At 41.8% G+C, this 16,687-nt stretch overlaps 1 protein-coding gene and 1 long non-coding RNA gene across 5 annotated transcripts in view; one reads left to right on the top strand and one right to left on the bottom strand.

Annotated features, from left to right (window-relative positions):
• LOC138180945 (uncharacterized) overlaps positions 1–16,687 on the bottom strand; it is a 214,367-nt gene that overhangs the window by 156,201 nt on the left and 41,479 nt on the right. The window contains exon 2 of the long non-coding RNA XR_011173408.1: positions 9,279–9,405. This is a non-coding gene — a long non-coding RNA (uncharacterized LOC138180945). The remainder of the gene's footprint in view (positions 1–9,278; positions 9,406–16,687) is intronic.
• The window catches only part of LOC138180943 (dipeptidase 1), a 257,130-nt gene that overhangs the window by 203,044 nt on the left and 37,399 nt on the right, over positions 1–16,687 (top strand). For all 4 annotated transcript variants that reach the window (XM_069115320.1, XM_069115323.1, XM_069115322.1 and 1 more), the window contains 2 exons: positions 9,306–9,438; positions 15,508–15,658. In XM_069115320.1, the coding sequence (XP_068971421.1) occupies positions 9,306–9,438; positions 15,508–15,658 (284 nt within the window). The remainder of the gene's footprint in view (positions 1–9,305; positions 9,439–15,507; positions 15,659–16,687) is intronic.

Genomic DNA, 16,687 nt, shown 5'->3' with positions numbered 1-16,687 from the left:
GTGAATGAATCCAGCAACAACATACATTCGAATTGACAGACGATAAAATCTCTCGTACCGTTTTAAAGGCTGATAATTGAAAACGTTTCATAACTTCGACACCAGAGACTGTCGCGTGTTATTAAGACTTTGTTGCTTGTATCGACCAGTGCTACGTATTTTTTTACATTTGAACGTAACTTTTCAAATACCGTGTATAAACCGACTTCGTAATTAGCCGAATCGAGCACGCGATTTGTCAGTTGAGAAAATTAGGGTGGCGCGTGAACGACGAAAGGGGAAGGATATCGCGTGTCGTCTTGACTCGTTCGTCTCCACGGATCGCAGTTCGAAAAATCGCATTCCCTTCGATGTTTAAAATCCCTGCAATTACGATGGAACGAAACGAACCGCAAACGCGCGAATCGCGTGTCTTGGTCGGAAGCTCTTTGCTTTACAGTGTTTCAATTACAGCACCTTCTTTCCGTTCCACGTAGCCCGATACAGACCAACCAGGATTAATTAAGAGAGACGTAAAACCCTTATCTGTACTGATGGCGCCATTACTCGGCGCTATCGCGATTATCCCGTGCAACGAGACACAGGATCGCGGGAAAAATTTCGTTCGCGGAATTCGTTCTATTAGTGCGACGAACCGGCATGTAACGAGCCGACCAGACTGCCAACAACTTTGATAATTAATTTCTCGCAGTTCCACGAGATTACGCGCTGTCGAAAATTTAGCGTGGTCTATGAAGTCGAGCGGTGCTCGTTCGTCCCGATATCCTTTCGATTAATCTCCAACCACCGTTCCGTGTTACACGGTATCCTGTCTCTTTCTTATGGCTTACTCGCGTCCAGGACGTAAAAATGGTCGAATGGATCGACCAACTTGTGCAACAATTGCACAGGATCTCTCGATGTTTCTAATCGATCGACATTCACAGCTCGTTAAATAGAACGGTCGCGTGGATAAGAAACTACGTTGTAAGCATAATCGATCGGATAAATGAAAAAAACCGCGTAAAAGCTCTCAGTGTTTCTTAACAAGATTCGTGGCTAGTGTAAAAGAACTTGTCGATGATTAAAAATCCAGAGTATAAGAACGTTGAATGGAATGGATCCGGTTCCGAAAAAATTACCTAGGAACAAAATCAATGTGTTTGATCGGCCAACATTGACGGCTAACATGACGGAATCGGTGATTCAATAAAAAAAAGCTTGAGCCAAAAAGTTCACGTAGAAAGTAAACGAGAGAAAGGTATATTCGGAAACTAACAAAGAAAAACCGCCAACACGGCTTAGCAATCGAATAAATCTATTCTTGTTGGGTCAGCTCTTGGTCCATTTCGAGATGGACGATCGAAACTCTTGGTGTTTCAGGAAAATGTGAGAATAACGGAGGGATCGAACGAGGAAACTCGGGCTGAGACTCGACCCGGGATACGAAGGGATAAGATTATTTCGTGAAAATAGAAAATCGCCTTCGCTGAAACTCTTTTGTGCCTTTTACTCTCGATGATGACATTACGTTAAACGATGGTGGAAGAAGATTGCGGTGGTAACAGAAAATTGTGATTGTTACAGCTTTCTCGCGAGACGAAAGAGGATCGAAACGAACAACGTTCCAACTATAAGATCGCGTAAATCCAGCGATAAGCGATTCCTTATTCGGCCAGGAACCATCTAAAGTATAGAGAACTTTAATCCGACAATTTTGCACCGAAACTCGACCAAACTCATTATCAGGATTAACATTTCCCGTGATCACAATTTATCTTATCCTGTTCCTTCTCGAACACAGAGAACACCTACTTTAAGCCCACTTTGGACTGGATATCGATTTTCGATTTCGAATCTTCGGCTACAACCGCGAGAGAGAAAAGTTAGTTAATAGCAACGAATCGTTTAAACTATTTATAACTTATTTTATAAATGTATGGTGCACGTCTCTACGTTGAGTCGAGACACCGTAACGATTATTGGTTGTTACAATTTCTGGATTCGCTGTAGTTGGAATTAGCGACTGCAGGAGAGGATTTCTCAAATTAAATTTTTATTATCTGTGTCGTCGATAGCTCGATTCGTCGCTCCGTCTAACGATTATTGAGAGTTATATATAAAGTTTCGAAGAACTAGACATTAAAAAAAAAAAAGCTACCCGAAGAAGGAATATCAAATGAAGGAATAAACGAAGAACCTAAATAATATTAATTTCTACATAACAAATATTTCAATGAAAGAATAAATGAGACGTCTAAAAATTTGTGAATATTCTTACGCGCAGAACGTGTATAATCAAGAACGAGACAGCTCTTAACGAGAGAATTTTAGTCATGTCGTTTTCCAACAACATGAAAGGCGCGTTCCCCGCGAAAGGACTTTACGCGTAAGGCACAGAAATAATTTTTACTTCATAAACCTTCGGAAAACAACTGTGACGGTTTAAAGAGCTGTACCAACATCTTTCCTTCGACTATGCACGGCGCTTCTGTCCATTCAAAGGAACAGACTCGAAATAAACACGCGCCTAAGTAACATTACGCGAACAAAAGTAGATTATAATTTCCAGTTGACGTGCATAAAAGCAGACGACGAGCAGTTGCCTCTGCGACACGCCCTTTCTTCACCAACGAATCGCACGGACGTTGCGTAATGAAACCTGCTACCTGTGAAATTACTTTCGCGATGAAACTCGCGGACTATCACCTGGGTACGTGTAGCCTTTCGTCGTGTATTCTCTTTCTCTCTCATTCATAAATATTAGGATATCTACGCAACGAAACGTAACAATTTCAATTATCGATCGATCAAAATTTTATATTCGTTGTATATAATATAAATTATAATATATTATGAACGTTATACGAAACATTTTGAGATTTCATTAGCGCTGTTATAAAATTCGATGATTATACACACTGGAAAAGCTTGAAACCAATCTGAAAATCTATATGGAAATTATAGGATATTTAATACGCCTATATATTTCGCAGAAATCATATTTTTAAACAGACAATTGTCCATTACATTGCTAATATAGTTTAAGATTTAATATTGCTAATATTGCTTAAGATGGTCAAAATTGATCAATTACCTTATAGATGAGAAAATGTTGAATTCTATTATAAAATTAATAAAGTTATTAATAGAATATTGAACGTATGAATTTTTTCTAGCCAGTCTGAAAAAAGAGATAATAATTCTTAAACATTTTATAACGTGAAAATAATAATTTCACAATGATTTTACTTAAGCTTTCGTAGGTATCTTAGTACTTATGAATGGAAGTGTACGTATCAGCCGCAACACGATCCAACCTCTACCAGTCTAGACGGAAATATATACATATATATTTTTAACGCGGTCTCGACGCCTCCGGGCCGAGGCTGTTTCACGGGTGGCGCATGAATGCCGAATTTGATGGTGCTCGCCCTATACACAGCCGCTGTTTCATTCAGACGTAAGTCCTGGTTCGTCGTTGAATAACCGATATGACCCGACGAAACCGCTGTTGGCCGTGCCAACTATAAATGTGCCTGAAAATACGAATCTGTCCTGAATAGAAAATATTTCAAGTTGCGAATATTTTAACCCATTGGCTGTAAAAGCGCGCAACGTGAGATGCCTATTCATTTCCCCGCGTGATTGACACGTTTCGTTACTGATCGTTCTTTCGTCAAAGGATTAAACTTTCGTTGCGAACGAAACAATTTCGATTACAATGACGAGCAATGAAGGGCTGGTGACTGTTTCGAATATTGAAAAGAAAATGAAAACCGGCATTGAATAAATGTTACGAAATGCGAAGTGTTATTTACAAAGCGTGGACGTCTGTGTGAATTTTTTTACGTGCTTTCCATTATGTCCCTCGATCTGTTCTACCTACCGAATATCGTTATCGCGAATACGCTGCAGCGAATACAGTGGCGTGAGAATATTTTCTTAAACAACTGTGCGCCTTGCCTGCAAACCGAAATTACCAAGCATAAATATCCGCGGCCTACCGATATGCATACGATATAGAAGTTGGATAGAAGCGTTCTTGGGAAAAGTTGGGTCATAAAGGTGAGAAACATAGGTTTGGTGGCAGCGCTTTCCTTGCATCGCCAGCGAACTCGGTAGTTCCGCTTTATCCAACGGGGTTTAACTTTAAGACGTCAGAAATGGAATTCCATTCGAGGGAACATCTGTGCTTTCCGTCTGCGCGCAAGTGGTAGCGAATACGTATAGGTGGTAGCTCGCGGTCCAAGCGGCGGGAAAAGAAACGAGAGAACTAGCGACTGCTCCTAAGAATATTCGCCCGTAGGAGACCTTTGAAAATACCTTGGCTCTGGTTACTCGTTAGTAAAATACCGTCTGCCGTTGATCCCATCTGTTAGAAGCTCATCTAGACGCGATTACGGCAAGCGTGGCGTAAGAGTCACGGCCTGTGATAAAGAGGAACAGCAGGGGTGGCGGAGTCCGAAAAGTCGTGCCTGTGAAAGCGGATGTTGAACTAAGCCTACACCCGAATAGACCACTTCGTTACTTTCCCCTATACCTAATGCCAACGTGTCGCATAACACGGTAAGGGGGAAAATTTAAATAAGCTTCTTAGGCACATGCGCGAACACACGTAGCAACGTGGCGTGCGCGGTTCAATTTAATTAATACCGTAATTAAAAGGGCATATTAATTGCGCGAATAGCATGGAAACGAGTTAGTTATGAATTGCTACAGCACGAACACCGACGGCGAGCGAGTTGAGACAGCAATGTTCAAAGGGACAAGAAACGTAAGGACTTTGCAACAATTATTCATCGCGAAAGAGAGAGAGATAACTTGAACGATAAACAGGTTAACATCGATAAATTACGAGAGAACACATTATCGAACTCATAATATACTGTTAAGATAGGAATACGCGACAAAACGGTCGCCTAATTTTATGCGTCGTTTCTCAATGTCAACGTGTTCCTCAAGGTATTCAGTTTGCTTACGTCGAGACGAAAGGGGTGACTAGCCGGTTATGCTCAGTGAAACGAACGCATGTGTATGCACGTATGCATAATATACATAGTAGTGGTATACATATATATAGAGGATCTGGCAGGCCAGTCGCGACTCAATCCATCACTGTCTTGGTTAATTCAGACGAAGAGAGAAGGCATCCGCCACGGTAAGGTTACGAACCATTGATCGCCTTACCGTCCCTTAGTGGACTCCGAACATCGCGCTTCCTCTTCCATGACAACTCACGTTTAACTGGAAATACCGTAACGATGTGTTATTTATAAACGAAACGAGTCGTTGTGTTCTCATTACGGCTGCTGCTTCATTATGAGAAGTATTCGACGAGTTTGTCAAATTTTACACGCGATGATTAAAACTATCCTCGAAGCAGGATGCAAGTTACAGGACTCGGAACTATAAACGAATGATCAAATGCAAGCGGTTGTTACGCGTTATATTCAATCGTCTAAGAATTTTAATGGCGCGAGTCGATTCGCTGCCGTTTTTCATAAAATGCAAACTTCTACGTTCGTAAGATATTCATTGTACTTTTCCAAGCGATGAAAATGTATTACGGCACAGAGTAAAGTTAAGACTTAATTAACCATGAAATTTAATAATACGCGTAACAATCGAAAATCTGCGTTTACAACGCTATGATTGTTGACAAGCTATAAAATTATTTGTTAGACTGAACATTATTTGAAGATCAAGCATTGAAGGCTATATCGAATTAAGCGATTTTTAAGACTTCGCGTTCTTCCTTCTATTACACACACTTTCTCTCTCTCTCTCTCTTTCGAGTCGAGAGAGAGAGAAAGAGACAGAAGTTCTCTGTTATAGAGGTGGACAGGAGTTTGGTCGATCCTATGGAAAATTCCACAGAATTCAAACTGAACATAAAAACCGTTAGCTGCACGGCTATTGTCACAAAACCCCTGAGAAACTTCATGATTTATAACACGTATTTGCTATTACGCGTGAAAAAATGCAAAAAGCTAAAGTACATTTGCAAATCGCACGAATAACCGTTGAAACGCGCAACGCCTGACTACCGATACCGAAAAGAAGGAAAAACCTAAAATGTCTCTCTGGAAAATGGCAATTTTCCAAACAGTGTCCTAAACCAGTGTAGTCAAAGTGTTCACCTCTGAAAGCCAATTTACATACGAAATTCGCAAAAGTCCGAACACAGTGTGTCTCGTGTAACGAGCCCCGGAAGCTTTCTGACAAAAAACCATACGAGGCCAAGGGAAGTCAATGAAAATGCAGCCGCTTAATGCATCGAATATCTAGAACACGGTACAAGCATTTTCGATTGCACCCGAGAGACAGCTATCCCCGAGCAATCGCGATTCCTAACGGCTGCATTCCAAAAGTGAATTTCGGTCGATTCGAAATAACTCGAGTGTGTTCCATTCAAAACGTTCTACCTTCGGGGAATTGAATAACCCGACCGATAGGAACGGTAGCAAGAAGAATGCGTGTATCGAACGGAAAAATCGAGATACCGACGTCTACCGCTGCGTTCTATTCCGGTATAATTCGTTCGCGATAGAGCGAACAAAAATGTGAATCACGCGAGAACATTGGAAAAGAAAGAACACATAGCCGACGCACGAGAGAGTCGCGTGGGCCGTTTGAAGGCCGCTGTTAACCCTCGCGAGGGAGTGCCTCGTCGACGAGGTACACCAACACGGCATCAAATTTCATAAAACGGCCACGTCAACGGTCGTGTGTAAGCACGTCTTTAAAGTGGGACAACACGGCGCGATTACATCGTCGACGGGGGTGAATATTTTTACAAACGTCTGACCTAAAACCCGACCGTGACTACTGCTCGATTTTGCGCGAAGGGGTAACAGCTGGAAGAAAGAAAGAGATGGAGAATAGAGAGGACAGGAAAAAAAAGATGAAAACATCTTACCCGTACACGGACACGGTCTTATAAAACGTCTGACCTAAAATTCGAGGCGAACTGGATGCTAACGAGACGCGCCAACTTTAGAAAAATGTTTCTGCAAACAGTTGGTGCGTTTAATCGTCGCTCGATCGAATAAAAAAATTTAATTTATCATCGCGCAATGCGATCAACAGACGACGATCGTCGAAAACGTTGTTATGAAAGTGTCGCGTTGCAAGATGCAATTTCATGGTTTCTATCTTTTTCTCTCTCTCTGTCTCTTTCTCTTTAAGATTTTCTTGAACACGCCTAGATAACGAACGACCGTTAATTAAGAATAAATTCTTGCCACGGGTGAAGTTGTTGAGTAACAGGCCTGGTCAGGAAAATAGTAGGAGGAAATGATTGCATTAACTGGAAATCAAAAGTTCCGGAGGCACGGTCGTTTACGGGACGACTTTCGAGCACGATCCACGACTGAAGGTACTTTGCCAGACATTAAATCATTGCCGTGTCGCAATTAGCTCCCGCGAGTAAATGCATTCAGGCGGTTTAAGTCGTGACGACGAGACGCAAAGCAAACGGTAACCGTAAAAATCCTGGAAAGGTAATGAAGTCGCAGAAACGAAAGAGGGGAAAAGACGCGTCGGGAGTCACACGTTGATACCACCGCTGCTTGACGAGGAAGAGAAAGAGACGGTCGTGTTGAATAAAAGGAGGAGGAAAAACAAGGGGCGAAGCCATTTCGCGCTACCCGCTGATTTATGACAGCTCCACGACAACGTCACGCTCGGAACGTACATTTCATCTGGTGCTGTTCAAAACAAAACTTTTCTACCACCCACTGTACGGAATATTTTAAATACGAATACAACAATGCCATGGAATCGGATACGCAAAGAATTCTATCGTGTTGTTTGATATGTTCGTGCCGATTTTTCGTGCCGAGGTTCCACTAACCAACCTATGATCTATAGCGAAATATACTGCATGGGAATAACTATATTTAAAATGGAATAACCAAAAAAAAAATAAGTTTGCATAACGATGTTCGGATTTCAACGAAAGTCTAGATTGATCCAGAGTCGGATCAAGAGTCTAGATTGATTTTACCAAAACCATCTACGTGTTTTGAGTATATTAGGATATTTTAAATAAATTGATCTGTGCGAATTTCGTGACCAAGATATTCGAAATAACAGATACATACAAGATTACTCGACTTTGTACCATTTCGAGATTTCGAGATTTTAAACTTATTGAGATACGTGTAATTTTGTGTGCTACACTAGATTAGCCGCGTAGTAGTGACACACATATATGAGTATGAGTGTGTGGGAGTATGTGTGTGAACAGCGTCTCGTAAAAAGGAGAAGAATGCAACTGTTCCGTTGGTAGCGTGGAAAGAAAGATGGCGAGACAAAGAGAGTACAAATGCGTATCGACGAATATCTTGTAAATCACATATCAAATAAATCTGAAACTATTTTGATACCAATTCTACGTGTAATTTAAGTGTTCCTATACATTTATTTCGGCGATAAAGATCCACAATTCTCAACAAAACTAGCACGTGAATCCTTGTAAGAGAGTCTTAAATTTGGAATATCTCGAGGAATTGAAAGACCTTATTCCAAAAAATCGTCGTCCTCACGACGGTAATGATATGGAACAGCGTGATTCCGTTTGACGCATAGCAACCTCGGAACGATGTATAAAAGGAGTTTTTATGCGAGCTCACGTTCACCCCCATAACCCCTTATCAGACCGAATGAAATATCACGGGTCGTGTTTAATCCTCGGGATCTGATACATCGGTTTAATTTACTCCAAGTAGAATATATTCTTAACCGGTGTATACATTGCGAGCAGGGAGGATAAATACTCTCTTTATTTATGGCCCCCGATATCCCAGTATTTAAAATTCAAAGCGGCATCCTGCCGAGGTCATGGTTTCGTAATACCCTTTTAATTATTTCCAAAGTTTTATCTGATAGCGAATTGAAATGAGAAATTACCATTCACGCCGATTTATTATCACTACACGCACCGAATCGTGCTATCGTCGAGATTCCGTGTTAGAAGTGCTATATAGCGTTTGAAACTATCGTTAATTGAATATTTATGGCCAGATGAACGATATAAGTATCGTTTGGGTCAGAATTTATTTAAAATTCCAATTTATTACAATCAAAAACTTTGACTTTTATTTTACCTGGCTTATAGCAAGATAGAGCTGTTTGGGTCATCTAAGCTCCAACATTTTAAAATTCAGTCAACCAATGGAACGAACAAGAAAATGATTTTTTCATTCAAATAATCTTATCTTATCCTGTCGTTAATCGCTGCACGATCAAGAAGAACGTGTACGGTTTCCATTTATTTTCAAACAAATACTCACCAAGATTCTCTGTTGTTTTTGTTACAGTTTTGGTCAGCTTACGTGCCATGTTCCTCTCAGCACCTCGACTCGGTCCAACTGGCACTCGAGCAGATCGACCTGATTCGTCGGCTGGTCAACAAGCATCCTGAAAGCATGGTCCTCGTTACCACGGCGGAAGGTGAGGCATTTCGCTTGCAATTCTATGCCTTTGTAACTCCAACCATGGTCATGCATCAACGTAGAATGTCGATTCGACCGGCATGTTTACGCGGCAATCGTTTCAATGCGAGGAAAAAGAGAGAGGTAGATCAACAGAGAAGCTGATCAACGAACGAAAATCGTGGCCGTGTCGTGTTTCGACGTGGCTGATGACGATCGCGTAGTCAAAGGATCGCTGACAAAATGAGAAACGCGCAAAGTATCGAGTTAAACATTACGCGATCCACGAAGATAAATTTTCAATCGCGCGGCCGTTCGTTTGGCGACAAGCCAAACCTATTCGACTTTTTTCCCCCCGGACGAATCGTTATCGATTCGCGTATCGTTCGTCAAAGAATTTTCACGACGAACACGCGACCTATTTTCTATTTTTTCTTTTTGTTCGACTTGCTGCAACAAAAGAAACGAGCCACCACCGTGACGATTATCGCTACATCGCGGGCAAACCAACATCGACAAACGGCCGTGTATCGATCGCACAACGTATTTGTTTGTTCCCTAAACAAGTTTTGTATGCGTACAACCACTCATTAAGCTCTCTTCACGCTATTAGATAACTGGTTCAAAGCTACCATTAAATCGTCAACCAAAGTAGATGGTGCAGCTGTGGGTCGAACAACACGCGAAACGTTCCGCTGCTGTTACTGCGAGAATTCGCGGTATCACTCTTTAATACAATCGCCGAACTGCTTCGTAAGTTAAACACGAAATTATTAATTGCCAATCAGCTCTAATATAATGTAAACACGCGGCGCCGCGCACTTACATCTTTCAACGTATCTCTAGCTCCTACTCAAGCAAGCTTAAGTCTTTCGTGAACTTCTCGCGAAACTGGTCAAATTATACGATATACATAATATATTATGTAGTTAGTCAGCCATGAAGACGGCGTTCTCGAGAAGGAAAGCCCATCGTATTCGAAAATCGTCGATCTCCAGAACCCTGCTGGAAAGAGCTCTAAAGCTTCACGAGCGAGGAATATGAAATCGAGCTTCGAGGTCGACGAACGTCGAGAATTACCATCCTCTATTTGTTCCGAGAATGGGCCGCTCGACGTTACACACCGCTAGAATTTCTGGCGTGCCGCCAATGTCAGAGGGTGGCTGGCAGAAAAGAATTTACCCGACTTCTCCTTTAAGAAAATCGTCGCGGAATGAATCTTCCGTGGCAGTCGTGTCTCTTCTCCCATTTTAATTAATTCCTCGTCGCGTCCTACGATCAAGCAGTTCGCGAAATGTCGTCTGTGTAACAAATGGACTCGCTTCAAAGAGGAGTTACTTCTCTCGTTCGAACGTGCCCCGGAAAACAATCTATTCGTGCCTCTGTCGGTCGTTGGCGAAAATTTACGCACGTACGATATGAAATGTTCGATCGAGGTCGACGAACGTCCGAAGTCGGCCGTCTTATGTTTGCTTCCGGTTGGCCATTCAACGTCGCGCGCTCTCAGATTCCCTGGAAGAGAGCCAACCGTCCAAGAGGAAACACGGGAGAATCCCTGCTCGTCTACCGACGTAGTGGAAAAGTCGGGCCAGCACTCCCCATTATTATCGTCACCGTGAATACACTTTCAAGAATTTAGGATGCATCTTAAGTTGCGAAAGATGAGGCGTTCCTTCAAGAACGGGCCATCGTTGCTCTCGGTGTAACGATCAACTTCCGAGCTACGAGCCACGAGTAACCTATTTCGCGGTGATTTGTCCGTGACGACGAGGTACAGCGAAATTCCATTGATCTTCTTCCATGGAGAAATTGTTGAGACGAACGAAAATAGTTCGATGGGCGTCAATCGGGATTCAAGCTGCGCGCCTTTGATACGAGCCTCAATTTCAAGCTCGTTCTCTGCCTCGAACGACGCAAGTAGCTGGTAAATCGAACAGAAACGAGAAAAATGGAACAACCGCGACTGCTAGGCGACACGACGAGGCAGTGACATTGACGAAAGTGAGAAGAAGAGAGTAAATAGTGACACACGAAAGGGGACACATTGTGTGCTCAACGTTTGATCATCTAAACTCGATACTTGCTTTATTCGCGGAGGGTAGAACAAGGTCGGAAAAGGGAGCACGAAAAAGGGAAAGGAAACTCGTTACGCAACGGATGCGGGGAATAATTTTCAAAGAGAAGGAAAGAGGATTTTGATCGATCGATGCATATCAATATCTTTGATGATACGATCTCCGCTCTATAAGATTACGATTACCCTATAACACGCAGGATTATCTTCGTCCTCGATTTTACACGTTCCCATATAATAATTTGCTCCTGCGTGGTGATACGCGCGCGAGAACATAACGCGGATCTGATGAGAAAACGTCGGACAGCGGAAGAAGATTCAGCCAGTAGTAAATTTCAGTTGGAATGGAAAAATGTCAAGCCATACCGACCGTTCTACCACGTTCGATAAGCCGAACCACGGCGACTGCATGTCGGCATGCACATGCATATGTAAATAGACATGCGATACGTAGCTGTCTATACATACATAAATATATATACTTCACTCGGACGTATAAAGGAACGATTGTTCAAAATTTGCAAGCTGCTTTTTGCTTCTGCAAAAACACGTCCCGTGTTTCCTGACTGATTTATACGACGTACAACATCGACAGAATTTCAACTACCGTCAATACCGACCGTTAAACATGAAACACGATATACCTTTCTCTTTAAATTACGATAAATAAAAGGTCGAAATTGCTGGCATAATAATATATTTGCGGTATGCTTATACAAATAAAAATACACATAATGTATTTATAAAAGACGCCCGCTGTTTAATCGACCAGTCGCGGAGAGACGCGATCGCGAGGTTCACGTCAACGGGAGTCGTAAATTCCCGTTACGATTAGAATAATCGATCGAACAGATCGATCCTCTATTTCGGTTAGAATAATACAGGTGGTTGAATGAGTATAACACTGAGTTTAACAGGTTATAATATTATATATTGCCAACAACTTTATATAAAAGCTAGTTACGCTGGTGCGTATGTAAAAGTTAAGTAGGTGACTGATCTAAGGGTGGAAACCCGATTAAGAAACGTTAACTGTTCGAAAGATGGAGAATCAGTGAAGTTCAGTGACGATGCTGTGGCAGAGAAAAGCTAGGGATGATGGGTGTGTCTAACGCACGGGATCATCGGATTTGTTGATGACAATTTTGGCTAGAAAAGTAAGGGCAATAGACATTGCTTCTGATTGGATAATAAGAAGATTGGTGGATTAGGAAGACTCTTAGCCGCCCCTAAGAGAAAGAGCTAGCGGAAGATACCGAACGTGAGAAAACCCAACTTTCCCGTATCTTCCCTTAGTGGACAATAAATGTAAGGAACACTTGAAATAAAAGATACTTGTTTGGTCTGAAGGACCTTAACTATAAAAATGCCAAGATTTGTGGTGAGTCCTGAAGGCCATTGAGGGTACGCAGCAAGGATGTGTAGACATCTGACTGCCACTTTGCACGTGGCGTGGGGCCTGGTTTTTGGACAGAGTCACCGGACGTAATACTCGCGACTGAATGCTTTTTTCAACTTCTCTGTATGCATACATAATATATTGTACTACCAAAGTTCAACGTGGAATCGACGCAACTGCGAAAAACGATACGCTTGTACGCAGCGAATCTTAAACAAGACAATGTGTCGCTGTATCTACGACTTATTAACGATATCTGGAAGATCGTATAATTCTAAGAAACAATGGACGACGAGGCAAGTGTGTGTTTATCTGAACCGGTCGTTGCCTCAGAAACTTTCGACGTAAAGCGTACTATCACGCTCGGAACAATAGTTCAAAATGTCCCGGCAGTTCGACGTGGAGAATTTACGAGCGACGAAGACGAACTTGCCGTTCCCGTTTATAATTCTCGCGCGATCGAATCGAATAACCCGTTTCGAAGCCCTTTAAGAGATCGTAAAGCTCTCGAACGCGGCAACGTTTACACCTACGAAGGCGAATTAAGGAATTTATAAACCGATTAGTTGAACGAGATATAAAGCAAAACCACTTTGGCGGCGTGATATACCGCGAGGAGGGAAAATACGTCAAAAATGCGGAAAATGTGAGAATTCGAAGAAAATTGAAAGAATTTCTGACTTCTACGTATACGTTAGACCAAGACGAAGTGTAAACTGGAACGCGTGGTAGTCGGAACGCGAGTTATAAATCAGCGGACGCAGTAAATCGAAGTTCATCGACAGCTTGCAGCTCGCTGCTGGCCATGCCTTTCCTTTCCAGTTATTTTTCCATTAAAAGCTTAATATAGCGTAAGCGCCAGCCACACACCACGAAGGAATTAAAGTTACTCGAGACAAATGGTACGAAACGCTATTAATTTGCCACTAACATTTCCGGGCCAACGGCTGCGGAGAACCGTTCAAAAATAAAATACGATACACGTGCGAACAACATGTTACAAGGTTTGAATAGATTACGCGAAATGGCGAGAAGGGGTTGCTTTATTCGAACAACGAAGATTATGGATTATCGAGTAAATTCGTTTAACCACAGGATCGATCTTCCATTAGCGCGAACCAAGAGCTCTATCGCGTGCGGTCGAAAGCGGAAAAGTTCGAATTCCCCGCGATAAATGACGCTTCGGGGGTGAACATCGCCGGGGGTTGATCCGCCAGCGCCACGAAACGACACACGCTGTACGCGCATATATCGGTATCCCGGAACCGACGACCTAACGCAATTTGTTCGCGGTGTTTTAATCGAATCCGAACGACACCGAGCCCGCGAATCCGATTTCACGGAGCTCGATAGCCCCACCTTTACACGACCGTACTCGATTAAAACGATTAAACCGGCCGGGAATCGAATTCGCGGCGCGCTGACTAAATACTGACAAAATACCGGCCGCAAGGAGGATTTCCCGAGTTGTCCGGCCGTTCTTTGAAAACCGAACGTTCCATTATTCTCCGGTTGGGATTAATCAAGCCTCGTTTACGGCTCGTAATTAATGATCCGACCGATAACGCTCGCCATCCATGATTTAAATGATTCTATTAAACCAGGATCGAAGGCGACTCGTGACATTAATTAACTTTTAAATGCATCGCTTTCTTCGAATGAAACAGTTTGATCATGCGTATGTGTGGCATTTCAAATATAGAAAAATATTTTGAACAATTCGTCCAGTATAATTGAAAACGAGTTACTAATTAACACCAAATATATGAAAAACAATGACATTTACATATATGCTACTCCGGTATAAAATACAATGTAGCGCTTAGTCATTGAATTACAATACTTTCATCCGTATCTCACTTTCCTAACTGAAACACTGTATCATAATGGAAAATTGCTCTTGGCTAGACAAATTATTGCTAAATATATAAACCATATGATAATAATAATGAACGATAAATGATCATATATCCGTAACAACTGCGATTAATAACACCGTGCAAATTCAGGATTTGGTCGAACTGGTCAAAATTCTCGGTCCTTTCAATCGATCTAATTTATCGAAAATTTGCTCAATGGAATTTAAACCAGATGCTTGTCAAAACCAATACAAATTCCTGTTACGTATTTTCAATCGTTCGCTTATATATGTACAGAACACAAATTCAATACTTGATAAATTCCTTTTTTAGATATTACATTCTGCTCGCGTTTTCTAATTTTTCTGAAGATATCAATAATCTTCAAAAATTGTAATCCTCCAAATTCAAATACATAACGCGATAAATGTAACGTATCGTCTACGTCGGAAGATACAGATATCTCGCTAAATGGCAACGCTATCCACTTAAAGGTTAATCGTGCAAATGCATCTGGCACGACTTTATCATCATCAGACTAAAATTTATATACATACATTACCGCGAGAGATCCTAAACGTATCTAAGGGGAGACGCGAAAACGAGTTCGTAATAATTAGCGAAATGATGGTAGTTGGGAAGATTGGCGATAAAGGTGGAAGTTGGAGAATGCCTGGTATCTACATAAGGATAATTACAACAATAATAATAATGACAATCGAGGATATTCAAGGGAGATTTAACGTGTGCTTTCAGGTATAGAGAGAGCGCACAAGGAGGGTAGATTAGCAAGCCTGATAGGGGTCGAAGGGGGTCACGCGGTTGGAGCGAGCCTGGCAGTTCTCAGGATGTTGTACGAGTTGGGCGCCAGATACCTCACACTCACTCATACTTGTAACACGCCTTGGTGAGTTTACCAATTGAGACAATGTACGATTATATTAGATATAATATTTCGTTGAATTCTAATACAGAAGCTTCGAACGAAAATAGCTTAAAATTAGATAATCATTCATGGTCGGGCTAACCGATGTTCGTGATTGTCGCGTGCCGTTCAATGCGTAATCGTATATAAAGAGCTTTGCCGAGGATAATTCATCATAATGCATTATCGTTCGCGCATCAATCATCGTGTTTCTCCGTAACAATTTATCGAGGGAGATATTGGTAGATCGTGACGCGTTTCGCATATGAGAACTTATGGGAAAACAAGTTACGCGTTACCAAAATGAAAATAGAGACACCACCAAATAGATATTAGATGGTATCGTATGAAATGTAGCTTTTCTTTGATTAAAATAAATACCAGGTATGTAAATATGAAACCGGAATTTTTGTATAGAAAATACACGTTTATTGTATGAAAATGATTAAAAATATTTTATTCGAAGTATTGCCCATCGCTAGCTATACATTTTTCCCACCTGTCTGGCAATTGGTAGATGCCACGCCAAAAAAACTGTCGCTCTTTTGAGGCAAACCGGTCATCGAGCCATTTTCGTACATTTTCGTAAGAAGTGAAATGCTGGTCAGAAAGTGCGTGTCCCATCGATGCAAATAAATAGTAATCGGATGGAGCCAAGTCTGGTGAGTAAGCCGCGTGCGAAAATATTTCCCAACTGAACGCTTCGATCGTTTCCTTGACCGGTTTTGCTGTATGTGATGGTGCATTATCATGAAGCAAAATTGCTTTGTGTTGCCTTTTTTGATATTCTGGTCGTTTTTCACGCAAAGCTTGATTCAAATCGATCATTTGTTGTCGGTAGCGCTCAGTATTAACGGTTTCGCCAGGTTTTAACAGCTCGGTGGTCTTTTTCGGTGGTCTTCCACGTTCTTTGTTCCTCACATCAGAATTGCCACTTCTGAATTTTTTAAACCACTCAAAGCACTGTGATTTACCAAGAGCATGCTCACCGTAAGTTTCGACAAGCATTCG

Source organism: Bombus flavifrons, chromosome 6 (genome assembly GCF_040668555.2).
Source record: "Bombus flavifrons isolate JBK064 chromosome 6, iyBomFlav1_principal, whole genome shotgun sequence".
Lineage (NCBI taxonomy): Eukaryota > Metazoa > Arthropoda > Insecta > Hymenoptera > Apidae > Bombus > Bombus flavifrons.
Note: the sequence above shows the minus strand (reverse complement) of the source record. Positions and strands in the feature narration are given on the sequence as shown.